Here is a 12,518-nt window from a genome sequence, read left to right as displayed (position 1 = left end):
GTCCGAAATAGGATATCCCGACATATAACAATAGCCAAATACCCGCCCTGACGTGAGAAAGCGCTGGGCAGTGCAACATGTGACCCGAAAAGAGACACCGCGCCCAAGCCTATCACTGGCAGTCTCCTTGGGTGATGTCCTAATGCTACGGCCATCGTCTAGGGCGTTGTCTTGGGTTTCTGAGGGTTGCTATGTTATACTTGTCCTAGTCACTGGTTGGTTCTTCGCCATCTCATGCGTTGCTCTCCTCTCGCAAGCCGTGAGGACCTCACCTACTCGATCATGGACGGATAACTACACCGCGGTTGTCATCGGCGCAACTTATTTCATTGTGGTGAGCACGACAATACAAGTCAAACAGATTCACATACTCAGGTTTCTCTTTCAGCTGGTTGCGTCTTTATCTTTTTGTATAAAACGCAGAATTGCTGTGAGAAGGAGGTTACAGAGAATCTCCAAGGCGTATAGTGGAATTCAGGAGAATATTCCAAAGGTCAATTTACGGCCTACTTCATATGCCAGTGCGAATTCCCTATGCTGATCTTTGTGCGCTCACAGACAGTTCATGAATACATCTCTCAAGAATATGTGCGCGCCTGTTTAGTATCATATGAATCTCAGCCTGTAAGTGCTATTCACGAGGGTTGGGGAAGACCAGGTATTTGTTCTAGCGCGAAAAATGTACTGCCATAGGCTTGACATTCGACTGCAGGAACCCAGTACAGCGGTATGCGGTTCCGCCGCACCTTGTTGGACACCATATCGGATATTGGTTAGCATATACCTGTCTTTTTTTCCTCCCTGTGTGGAACTATTTTTCCAGATTCTCGGGCACATCTCATCATCCCAAGCCATCCTACGCTGAAGCCTCATTCCCGCATGTTACACCACTTCAGGTTTATAATGCCATTGCTACCCAAGGATGAAGGCGGAATTACTGCCTTGCATTACTACGATTCTGCCATCTCGCTCGCCAGAGTGTCGGATAGAGAGCCGACAGAGCAAGAATTTAAAATTGGTTTGGCAGCTGCAGAAGAGATCAGACAGATGTATGCTTCTCGCAATTTCTGCGTCATTGGCTATGTGACATTGACTATGTGTCTACAGTTTGGACGAGTGTCGACTAGAGATGATGAGGACACCAGGATTGAAATAAATACACTCAAATTCAATGTTTATAATACACTTATCAACTGCAACAGAAATTACGATAGCAATAATTGAGTGTAATGTATTTCTGTTCTCCTTTGGAGTGGCTTATAATCACATTCCGTCAAGCCACAACAGGTCTGATCGAATCTGTAGCTTCCTGAGCAGCATGTAAGGTGCGTATGCTGCGTATGAAATAATTCTGTCCACCCACAAGCAACAAATAATAGTCGTTCGTGTCATTGTAAGTGGTGCCACTGGAGTACCATAGTATATGTTCCTCAATCTTACTGATAAGTTTTAGCACTGTTTTAGCTTGCAACGATAGTTCGCTTCTTCAACACGATTCGGTCCGGAAATTAGGCACAGTGGCTCACTAGCGCTGACTCCGCATTGCCTGGCGAACGCATCACACTAGTGCATAACTACTTATCATTGACGAAAACTTACCATGTCAGCCAGCCCACATGAACTCATGATAGTGAACCCATAAAGTCTATGAGAGTGAAAGCCGCTCAGGACCCAAGTTGTTCGTTGACCCATGGGATGTGATACGGCGTTCAGGGCGCCTTTGCAGATTCTTCCGAGATCAGGGCTCGAGCCTCTTCATAACTCCAGTGCTATTACTTTTGGCAGCGTGTCTCGTGCTCAAGGGTCTGGTCCCGACGATGCGTACCGACAGGCTGGCTCGCCATTATCACATTTCATCACCGACTTCTTCGAATGTGATTATAGCGAGGTTATGTTCTTTTCCTCCTTCCTGATTTGGACTTATTTGCCACGACGTGATTTTTGAAAGAGTGTTCCCCTTTAGCCGTTCAACCAGGGGACTTTTGCATTTCTTATAAAGTTGGAGCCATGATATGTTTAGGACGCCCACTTCCCTCCGTTAACCTCACCGCTGTGCGATGTTTTCCCCGCATGCGGAAGACATTCAGTTTGACATCTCTAGTATGGTCATTTTCATTCATAGCGCGAGTTAACCTCACTTAACCTCTTGTTCTATAGGCATTGCTAGTGCTCAACAAGAATTACTCTATGGACCAATATCACCGGTAGAAAGCGATATCAGCGAGTCCATGCTGCCTTTGGAGCTTCAGTGGCCCGACTTTGGTTCTGCAGCAGCGTACTCCTCTTACATGCCAGACCCACCGGCCCCATCAACTTACTCGCCCTCGTACTCGTTCCCCGACGTCACGTATCATTATTCATCCGTTCCTCACTCACCTAAGTCATCGGATCCTCCCCCTCGGACATGGACTCGTAACCGCTCTCCCAATCACGTGCCACGCCCTCGAAATGCCTTCATGCTCTTTCGTTCAGACTTTCTGGCAGATCAGAAGCTTAGCACGAATATCGAGCACGATCACCGTCATATATCCCGTATCATAGCGCACTGCTGGAATGGCCTCCCTGAGGTTGAGAAGAAAGTCTGGCGTGACAAGGCTGCTACTGAGAAAGCACTTCACGCTCTTAAATACCCCAATTACCGCTTCGCACCTGTAGGCCGCGCCAAAAAGCCTGTGAAGAGGAAGGTCAAGAGGAATGGAAACCAGGACAGGAAGCGCTGCGAACAGGTTGCGGAATTACTGTTGGCCGGAAAGCAGGGGAATGAGCTCGAAAATGCAGTGAAAGAGATTGATGTAACTATCAGTTCCACTGCAGATACGGCGGAGGCGGGCGAGGGCGATGATCGGGATTCTGTTATGGAAGGGATCTCCGAGCATGTTGAGCCTGGGGGGTGTAACGTCCCGCCTTTCCGCAGTCCCATCCTCCCTCCTACGGAGCTTCCGGCTGTACACTCCCAACCCCGATACGATGCGTCTCAGCATGGATTTTATACGGTACGTTCTTCCTGTTCGTTGTACAAAGCACGGACCCTCAATTGGACTTTGCAGCTGGATGGCAATCCCTTCGTACCCGTCCACAACATGTGCACAGGTGCAGACTCGCGTCACTCCGATTTCGAATCGCCTCAAGGAACATACGTTGACCTACCTATGCACGCCAACTTCGACACGCATTACAGCTACGCTATGGAACCCTCGCTAATACAGCCTTCATTATCGGTGGCTTCCAATCATCACTTTTTATCTGGACAAAGTCTCGACTACTTTGATGGGACTTCTGGGCCCATTTCTGTTGCAGATACGCCTTATTTATGGGCCGCACCAGCTCAATTCAATTATCATTATACTCCGATTTGGGACACTATCTAAGCATGGACATCATCTTCTCCTTTTTTCTTTTTTTTTTATATCTCATCATTTATCTGCGCGCTTAGTGTTTATCATGTCATATTCGTACAACTTTGTAGCCTTGAAACCTTCGTATTCGAAACTTTTGTAATTCTTTCCAACGTAGATGCATACTTCTACACCATAGTTACTCAGACCTGACCTTGTTAAAAAACCATATATAAAAGAGATAAATAAATCAAACGATAACCTTAGTGACATTCTAACGAGAAATGCGTCGGTTCATTCCAACTCACCAAAATTGTTTACTAGTTTACACATATTGGTGGACCTCACATTCAGGATTTTTCGGTCAAGTGCTCAAACGCCACGACGCCCTGCTGGCCTAATAGAGTAGCACAGCCTACAATCTTCGCCCCTGCTCGTCGCATACGCTCAGCTGCCTCAGGGGACGTCACTCCTCCGACACCAATGATGACGATATCGCGCATAGCAGCATCGGGCGACTCTGCGAGCAGGCGCGAAAACGAGAAGACGTTTCCGAGCGAGAGCGAATGGATGGCCTCCCCCGCAAGCCCCCCTAGCCCTGGCGGCACAGCAAACTGACTCTCGTAGTCGACAATCTCTCGAGATTGCTCTGCGAATGCCAAGCTGCATCCGAGGGTGTTCGTGCATGTGAAGAACGCGAATGGGTTCTGAGCTTTCCCAGTCTCTTCATCCGTGCGCGTAAAACCAGAAATACCCTGTACTACCTCCACGAATTGCGAGGATGCGACGTAAGGCGGCAGTTTCAGGCCAATGGTAAGCGTCTGATCTTCCCAGAAATGACGTGCCAGAACATCGAGCAGAGGCACTAGACTTGAGAATTGGTAGGATGGGGGTGGAGACCCTTTGATATTGGGACAACTTGTGTTCAGCTCGACTCCAATTCGGGATCTCATGAGAGGCGATTTTGTACGGAGACGTTGTATAGCATCGAGCATAGATGAGAAATCAGCGGGAGAATAGGAGGTAATGCTGATGATGAAGGGTTTGTGAGAACTTTTGTCCTGACTGATAATTGATTCGACCCAGCCGAGATAAGTAGCCAATGGATACGGAGAGTACCCATAGGAATTCAGGGACGAGAGACTATCTTTCAAGAACGCGACCTGGACAAGACATTGTATATTGAGTTTACAACGACACCTAACATATATCAGAGTTCACTGAACGGTGTGAGAAGAATCTTCCGCGAAACCATGTAGCGTTGCTGTACGGGTGGTCACTGCTCCTGTATACGGCGACTGGAATAGCCCCAGGAGCTGATCCAAGTCTGATGCCCAAGCGCATGAGGAATTTATGAGCGGGGGAGAGACGTCTAGGTGGCGAAGCTGAACCATGATCCTGAAGAGAAAACGGAGCCCCGTCAATCCAAAAGATGATAATCGTATCTTTGGAACAATGAAGGGCAGATAAGATAAGGAGGAAGAGGACCCTCTGACACCCCGTTGAACCCTCCGTACGAAAAGGGGCCAGATATTGATGTACTGAGCAGAGTACAAGCGTTATCAAATGCATCATCGCATTGCGCTACAAAGTCATAAAAACTTGAATCTGTGGATACATTCCGGTAAATTATACAAGTACTAGAGGGGGTCTTACAGGTATATCGGGAAATCATGAGAAGGACAGTCTACTTCAAAAGTTCTTCTCGTTCAAGCACAGATTTCTCAAGTTTAATCAGAATCGTGGTTCGGGACGGATACTGTTGCGTTGGCGTAGAATGTGCAGTTACCCGAGCGGGCTAACCATACTTGTCAGATACGATATTGAGATCCAAGATGAGAAACCTCACAAATCCGAGGCCATCGAGTACCGCTTCTACAATACCTGCTGTGAACGATGAGCAGCTTAGCTGACTCATATCTCGTGGCACAGAGATATAGCGCTCAATCGGGGGATCATTGTCAATAATCATATCTATGTCATCACCCATTTTGTCATTGGAGTAAGGTCTGTGAGAGGATTCTAAGTGACGTACATTCGTCTTCATGTTCGACACTTTTTTCTATGGCGTCTGCAGGTCTGCCAAACACGGCTCTCCACACTTGCGTGTGAACGGACATCAAAGCGGGCAGAAAGCGAATTTCGCGCTTTGGAGCTTTGGAAGCGGACTCTGCTCTCCATACCATCAGCTCGAAGACACGGGTGCCAATGCGATAACCAAGGGTATTCAAACTGACATCTCCGTTTAGATCATTGATGAGTGGATGAGACTGCGGAATACTGACCGGCGTTCGAGATCATTGATGCCGCTGACGCGTTTCTGGGTGTATTGTACGACCTCTGAGAAGAGGAACGCAAAAGCAGATGCAGAAACCTCTGAAGTTCGCGTTTTATTGAGACTCCTGTCGTAGACATTTGGGCGCGAGCCAGGCTTTGGTGTTCCGAGAGTGGTATTTATTGATGGTGCTGAGGGCAGCGAAAAGCGTGCTGAGCTGGCTGTTGGGGAGAGATGCTCTGCAGAGGAGAGGGAGGAGGCAGACAAGACGGAAAAGCGGGGATGGGGTTGGACGTATGCCATGGAGGTATATAACTGAGAAAAGGGTTGGTGCGATATGTGCCTGCTGGGAAATGCCGCGTGACCGGACCCGCTACCGGGAGTCCAAGAAGGTGTTCCTTAGCAGCGTGAGCCAAAGGCCCACTGTGAGCGTGTATCATTTATAAGTCATGGCCCTCAATACATCCTCAGCAGAACGTGCTTTACACGTCTCTCCTTCCCTTCCAAACATATACTCTGCCTCCCAGTCCTCAAGGGATTCCCCAGCTCGTCGCAGCAGACGCCTCATGAACCTGAGCTCACCCGGTCTATCCCCAGTCGACCTCCAGCACCACATATACAACTCATTACTGGAGTCAAAGACTGCAGATATAGCTCTCCATGTGCGTGGTACATGGGAAGCTGTATACAGACTCCATCGTGTCGTGCTCATCCAATCCGTGAGTCGGCGCCCTCTATCATCCTATCATGCCCTAATACTGCGCAGGGCTTCTTCAGCTCTCTCTTTACTGCTGGGTTTCTCGAATCATCACACAAGTTCAGTACGCACCGTCGAGGGCCAGATGAAATAGATATACAATTCGACGACCGAAATATTACTCGGGCTGGTGCGCAGTTCCCCTATCTCTAAATGTTTATCTCGTCTGATCGTCACTTTACAACACAGCATTCGAGTATGTCTGACAACCACTGCTTTGCACTTATCTTAACCTTTACATTTTGTAGGATATGTATCGCACGCCTGTATGGCGGTGGTCCACCCTTGTTCATATCGCCATCCTTAATTCCTTCTACCTCTCACCCCCTCACACCGGCATTCCCTGGTCCCCCATCCCCAGATAACATTCTCCCGAATCACCATCATGCAACCCCACGATTCCTTCTATCTTTGCTTGCAACATCTGTTTATCTCTCCATTCCATCCCTTGCCTCTCAAGCACTTAGCTGCATTCTGAACACCGTTGGACCGTACACGGCTGTGCAGTACCTGACTTTTGCTATAGGAAAGGCGATTAGCCCTCCTGACGAGAAAGAGCCGCAGGCTGCGGTGGGACTCGAAGCTATAGCAGAGTTGACCAAGGAAGGTAGTGTCGCGGAGAGCGCTGCGCCTTCTGAAGTCGGAACTATCAGCCAAAAGCAAGGACGTGACCTAAACGAAAGGTTACGCGATATGGATATCAAGGAAGACCCAACAGAAAATGGCTCGGACGTGGATGACACAGCGGTTGGCAGTATTTATGAACAGTGTTTCCACTACGGCGCTGTGTCTGACAAAGTTGGCGAAGCAGCTGTGTGTTGGCTTGCACGGTGGGCACCGGACATGCTGCCACACGAGGAGAAGCTTTCACAAGGCAATGAACTCCCTGTATCATCCCAGCCTTCCCAGTCACGGCGTCGCGCAGACACTATGCCATCCAAACCAGGCTCCTCTGCTGGTTATTCTTCTAGCCCTTCTCCGCATACCGTTCCACTTATTTGGGCGCGGGGTGGTCTTAGTGCAAAATGGGTACGAGTGCTCATATCTGCCGATGCATTCTTTGTTAAAGGAGAACGAGAGCGATATGACCTTGCCCGTAGGGTGGTCGAGTTACGACGCAGAGCAGGTATCGATGCGGAAGAAGAGAAGGAATGGGAGACTCTGTTCTCTGAAGGCATTTATTATGCTAATATGGTAATCGAATAAATACGCATATATATATGCGGTGCTGACTGTGTGTCTATAGGGAGTTGACGATATCATTGCTCTGTCACGCGACATTTCCCCTACCACTGGAAAACCCTATGTCCCGACGCCTATCCTGCAAGCAGCTCATTGGAATCAATCTCTCTTGAGGCATCAAATCATCTCCAAGCCGAATAATAGCTCATCACCTACATCCCCTCCATCTAGCCCACCGCCTTCACGTGACAAGGAGCTTGGGCTACCCATCACCACAGCGGATATCCTCTCGCGCCTTTCCGCGTCAGGAACTGACTCGCAAGGGGATGAAGAGAAGGATAAAGTATATTATCCAGTTCCGATTGACTCCTCACTGCGCATCGGGGACAACGGTGGTATCGAGGGCGCGTCGATGGACCAACTTTTTGAGCCTTCCGCGATAACTCCTTCATCTCCAGAGAAAAAGTCCACAAACCGTCTGGTTACATCAGAAGCGAACTTCTTTGGGCTGAAAGCAGACAGATATATTGCACCTGCATGCATACTCGCAGATGCGACCGGTAAATCGCGTTGGTCGCCGTATCCACCCTTTAGGTTCGCTGTCGAGTTTTGGGATGTTGATGCTCTGAAAGAGAAATCTAGGCTGCATTCGCAGACGATCTGGTATGCGGGTAGTCTTTTCAATGTATACGTTCAAGTCGTCCGTAAGAAGGGTGTGCAGCTAGGAGTATATCTCCATCGTCAGTCCAGTATAGATCCAATTCCTGCTCCCTCAGCACCTCTCCAATCCCCCAGTCGTGCGGACAGGACCCACAACCGTGTGCCATCGTTACCGCCCCAAATTCCTGCATCTGCATCTTCGCCATCAGTTCATTACTCGCCGTCCATACATCCGCCTTCGAGAAGTACTACACCTAATTCATCTCCTTCGACTGCTTCGACGCTCGCGTCTCCATATTCCTCGGCAAATGGCATTCCTGCAACGGGACAACCGGTCACACCACCGCAGCCTTACCGAGATTCGAGGTCTTCCGTGTCAGCGTACTTCACCATCTCATGTGCAAGTTCTACGGGATCTTCACTGACTCGATTTACGAGTTCCCCGGATGTCTTCTCGGTGAGCCAGAGTTGGGGTTGGAAGTCTAGTTCCCTGCGGACCGAGGAGTATCTCGAGATTGGGCCTGACGGGCAGCCTACGAATAAGGTTGCAGGACCTGCACCCAGAGAAGTGAGTCTGCGCGCTACCATTGTGCTGGGTATTATCTAGTCGACTATGGACACTACTTATGGCTCTTAACGCGTTTTATTAACTGTATTCACTAGCTTTTATTTTCTATGGTCTACTTATCTGCGAGGTTTTTTACGCTCTATTCACGTAGTCTTGTGCCACGCCCCATTAATGTCCCGTATGCAATCGTAATTTGCTTGACATGTAAATGTAAATACATCCTCACTTGAGTTGGCAGTTGAGTCCTCCAATCGTTCTCTCAAGCGCGTGATAGTGGCCACGTGGCGCAAACTTTGTATCGCGCCTTGTTCTGCTTCGCCTGGTCTACTGTTCGTCGGTTCTCTGTCCTACAGACATTTCTTTTTATTTACGCCAGGCGCGCCAGCTTAGGCTGCGACCTTATACTCGTCGTTGGATACAATGTCGAAGGGGAAGGGCAAGCAAGTCGAGCCGCCATCGCTCATGGCACCTCTGCCCAATCCATCGGCAGGCAGCGCTAACCCCTCAGCGTCACTCTCGTCCCTGTGGGGTTATATCCAGCCCGCTCTCGACCACATCGTCCGCATCCCAAGCACCAACCCTGACAAAGCACCAGCCGTTGACATCGCTTACCACATGGGCATACATACCGCTACCTACAATTACTTCACGTCGCAGTCCGAGGCTGCCAGCGCGCTTCCGCCCTCTCCAGACAAGGCTCCTGCGAGTGGGACGGATCTGTATGAGCAGATCGACAAGTATTTCGCAGAGGTTGCGCGTGAGCTGCTCTTGGGTGCGCCAGTGGACGACTCGAGCTTGATCCATTACCTTGTGCCATGCTACAAACGCTATTCGGCCGGTGCACAGTCAGTAAACCGTCTCCTCAACTATGTCAACCGTCACTATGTGAAGCGTGCCATAGACGAGGACAGGGGCTGGCTGACTATGACCGACATCTTTGACGCGATTGCAAAGTCGATAGAGGAAGGTGACACACGTGAGAAGATATCGAAGAAGCTGAAGGAGAGGCGGACGGAAGAACTGAAGAAGTGGGGGTACCAGGATGAAGATGCGGCAGAGCTGCTGGCGAACGCGGAGGCCTGTGCGGAGGCTGCAAGCTCTCTTGACCGCGTCGTTCCATTATCGTCCGTCGCGCTTAGGCGCTTCAGAACCGAACTCGTAGAACCCTTGCTGGCAGTCCCAAAGATGAAAGGAAAAGGGAAGAAGAGGCCTCCGAAAGCTAGCAGTGATAAGCATGTAGGACCCAAGGGACGTCTTGCTCGTGCCGTTAAAGAATTGCTGGAGAACCCCACGGATAACGAACCAGAAAGAAATGCACTCGCTACTGGACTTGCAGTAGCTCTACGCTCCACAGGAGTTCGCGCTGATCATCCACTTCGAAAGAAACTTGATAAGTTTGTCGAATCCCTGCCTTCTTAATTATTCTGTATATATGTTGGATTCCCGGTTTTTTATATATTGTATTTGGTTGCAATGGGTGCGAAGTCAATAGTATACATTGGCTTCCATATTCAAATTCACCATGACTGCGTCGATTACCCATCCAGCTTCCTATCTTTGTTCACCCCGCCCTGGTCGACATTAAGCAACTCCTCCATGTCTATGAGATTCATATCAGACTCGTGATTGCCGAAGAAAGAGGGACTCAGGTTCGAAAGGTTCGAAAGATCCAAAGTTGATAGATCAAATCCGGATCCAATGTGGTTGTCCGAAGAGGACGAACCACCTTGGTCTAGGTGGGGGCCTGAAGCGAAGCTGGCCAAAAGTGTGCCCGGTGAGGGGGCATTTGTATGCGCCAATGGGACTGTTAAATCTCCAGTACTAGAACCCGTGTTGGATTGGTTCCCAGAGTGATGATGCAGTGAAGCAAATAGATCACTGTTAGACCCACTGCCTTCCACTGCCGAAAGAGCATCGAATAATTCCATCTCGAGGCCTTCCTGTTTGATCATCTTTTCGTCGGTGGATGACTTGGGCTCAGAGTCACCAAACAGATCCGACATCTCGATATCCATGGCATCCAAGTCAAGTTCAATGGGCTTGTCCGCAGAGTTTCCCAAGGCTACGTCAATTGCAGCGGATGCGTGCATATCTACAGGCGAGCTGTGCGTCAAGTCGATATCAACGCCTTGCCCTGACTGGCCCGAGGCGGAAGCAAATGCAGCCATGAGGTCGATGTCAGCGCTGGCAGATGGCCGAGCTGATTTCGGCGCCAGAGTGACAGGAGACGCGAGTCCCTTGGAGAACATCGAAGCTTCTTCGGCCGTGATACGCAGAGACGAAGCCGAGAGATCAAGTTTGAGAGGAGCAGAAGGGCGGTGTAGGGAGGAAAGCGAGATGGCGGATTGACGGCGCCCTGGTGCGCCAGCTGAAGTGGGGGGAGATTGCGATGGACCTTGAGGTGGAGCGTTTGTTGATTCAGATGGGCCCTCTGAGGACGGTAGCGGAACACGAGTTGAAGTTGGAGATTTGGACAGGGACTTTGAGCGTGTTCTGGTTGATATGGCTGCATTTTCAGCTTCTTTTATACTACGCTGTTCACGGGCTAAATCTCGTTGAAGGAGGTAAATTGCTCGAAGCTAACACCTGGTCAAAGGGTTGAAACATATGGACGAAGACGAGCGTACCAGATGAGACTCCATTGCGTCGCATAGTTGGTCGTATTTCTCAACCTCACGACCGAGGGAGGTGATAAGGGTTCGAGGAGGGTTCGGTGCATACTTATGAATACCGCTATCAGCACATCATATTCAGTGTCCTTTCATTTATATTGTGTGAACTCTGAATGACGCACAGTCTACGAGAATCTGCATGAAATCCGTATAGCTGTCCCGTCTTTATGACAGCATTCTGGTCTGAAATTCAGAATAAATAAGTATGAGAATGATATTTGCTTCGTACCCTCAAACAACCCGAAAGCGCCGTCATCTCTGGTTCTAGCATTGCTAAATGTTGCGGGGGATCCTTGGGTGGTGGCATAGAGGCTGCATCGTTGATGCCATTCGCGTTTTGTCCAGGTGTAGATGTCGTTCCAGCCATTGAAATAGTACTTTTTGACGCCGTTGATGACTTGCGCGCTTTAACTTTTGATGACATGGGAAATACTGATAAGCAGTATTTTGAGCGGGAATTTGGAGTCTAGCGCCTCTTTTCGCCCGAGGAAAGCCACCCAAATAGGAAATCAGGCTCATGCTGGCAGCCAGGCTGGTTTCTCCAAGTCAAAACGCATAATTGTCGTCTTAGGAAAGGCTAACAAACGGTTATCGTCTCGCTAAAGTTGCATTTTCCTAGATACCAGCCAACGCACGCACTTACTTGTGCAGCGTATGTAGGATAGCCGACATGTCTGCCAATGGCCAGGATAATCAGTCGGACAGGAACAACCCTATACAGCAAGGCAGCGGACAAGTTGAGTCGTGGATTGCGTTGCAGTGATATAAAATTAACAGTGAATGTCATATGAAGGCCGGTTTTCAACGTCGCATCCGCCATATTTCTGCAATTCAGATTCGCAACTTGACGCCCTTTCCCGTCCGTGATGCAGCATTTGCCTCTGCCCTCTCTCAACCCGCAGAACATTCCCAGTTTACAGCGCAGGGAAATTTATCTGACGACCTCGACGTCACTCTGACTCGTAGACGCTCCAGGCGGATATCTGCAAGCTCGGTAAACATACTCAGAGGTTCACGTTTTGATGAGGTGGAGGATTCTAGCGTGAAAGGTGGGGCTGATGGGAGAGGG

At 49.4% G+C, this 12,518-nt stretch overlaps 7 protein-coding genes across 7 annotated transcripts; 4 read left to right on the top strand and 3 right to left on the bottom strand.

Annotated features, from left to right (window-relative positions):
* Nucleotides 1-72: 72 nt before the first annotated feature.
* On the top strand, nt 73-1,256 carry SERLADRAFT_478886 (uncharacterized protein; the record flags this gene model as incomplete). Its single annotated transcript, XM_007323531.1, has 6 exons — nt 73-334; nt 389-493; nt 559-658; nt 713-772; nt 824-1,049; nt 1,108-1,256. 6 exons carry the CDS (start codon nt 143-145, stop codon nt 1,154-1,156), a joined length of 732 nt encoding a protein of 243 aa, XP_007323593.1.
* Nucleotides 1,257-1,690: 434 nt separating this feature from the next.
* On the top strand, nt 1,691-3,368 carry SERLADRAFT_442935 (uncharacterized protein; the record flags this gene model as incomplete). Its single annotated transcript, XM_007323530.1, has 3 exons — nt 1,691-1,874; nt 2,158-2,993; nt 3,048-3,368. 3 exons carry the CDS (start codon nt 1,691-1,693, stop codon nt 3,366-3,368), a joined length of 1,341 nt encoding a protein of 446 aa, XP_007323592.1.
* Nucleotides 3,369-3,685: 317 nt separating this feature from the next.
* SERLADRAFT_374190 (uncharacterized protein) lies at nt 3,686-4,729 on the bottom strand (the record flags this gene model as incomplete). The annotated part of the gene is made up of 2 exons (XM_007323529.1): nt 3,686-4,498; nt 4,562-4,729. 2 exons carry the CDS (start codon nt 4,727-4,729, stop codon nt 3,686-3,688), a joined length of 981 nt encoding a protein of 326 aa, XP_007323591.1.
* Nucleotides 4,730-4,896: 167 nt separating this feature from the next.
* SERLADRAFT_453432 (uncharacterized protein) lies at nt 4,897-5,913 on the bottom strand (the record flags this gene model as incomplete). The annotated part of the gene is made up of 4 exons (XM_007323528.1): nt 4,897-5,133; nt 5,185-5,309; nt 5,371-5,567; nt 5,621-5,913. 4 exons carry the CDS (start codon nt 5,911-5,913, stop codon nt 5,023-5,025), a joined length of 726 nt encoding a protein of 241 aa, XP_007323590.1.
* Nucleotides 5,914-6,176: 263 nt separating this feature from the next.
* On the top strand, nt 6,177-8,816 carry SERLADRAFT_374186 (uncharacterized protein; the record flags this gene model as incomplete). Its single annotated transcript, XM_007323527.1, has 5 exons — nt 6,177-6,329; nt 6,377-6,497; nt 6,557-6,563; nt 6,616-7,561; nt 7,614-8,816. 5 exons carry the CDS (start codon nt 6,177-6,179, stop codon nt 8,814-8,816), a joined length of 2,430 nt encoding a protein of 809 aa, XP_007323589.1.
* Nucleotides 8,817-9,102: 286 nt separating this feature from the next.
* On the top strand, nt 9,103-11,006 carry SERLADRAFT_478878 (uncharacterized protein; the record flags this gene model as incomplete). Its single annotated transcript, XM_007323526.1, has 1 exon — nt 9,103-11,006. The coding sequence occupies one exon, from the start codon at nt 9,198-9,200 to the stop codon at nt 10,194-10,196; it is 999 nt and encodes a 332-aa protein (XP_007323588.1).
* A 98-nt stretch (nt 11,007-11,104) lies between these two features.
* On the bottom strand, nt 11,105-11,883 carry SERLADRAFT_453426 (uncharacterized protein; the record flags this gene model as incomplete). The annotated part of the gene is made up of 4 exons (XM_007323525.1): nt 11,105-11,356; nt 11,405-11,510; nt 11,572-11,627; nt 11,679-11,883. Coding segments are annotated over 4 exons (609 nt in total), but the record flags the coding sequence as incomplete, so codon positions are not given.
* Nucleotides 11,884-12,518: the final 635 nt, after the last annotated feature.

This window comes from Serpula lacrymans (genome assembly GCF_000218685.1).
Source record: "Serpula lacrymans var. lacrymans S7.9 unplaced genomic scaffold SERLAscaffold_16, whole genome shotgun sequence".
NCBI classification, from domain to species: domain Eukaryota; kingdom Fungi; phylum Basidiomycota; class Agaricomycetes; order Boletales; family Serpulaceae; genus Serpula; species Serpula lacrymans.
The sequence above is the reverse complement of the archived record's forward strand: the minus strand, read 5'-3'. Positions and strand labels throughout refer to the sequence as shown.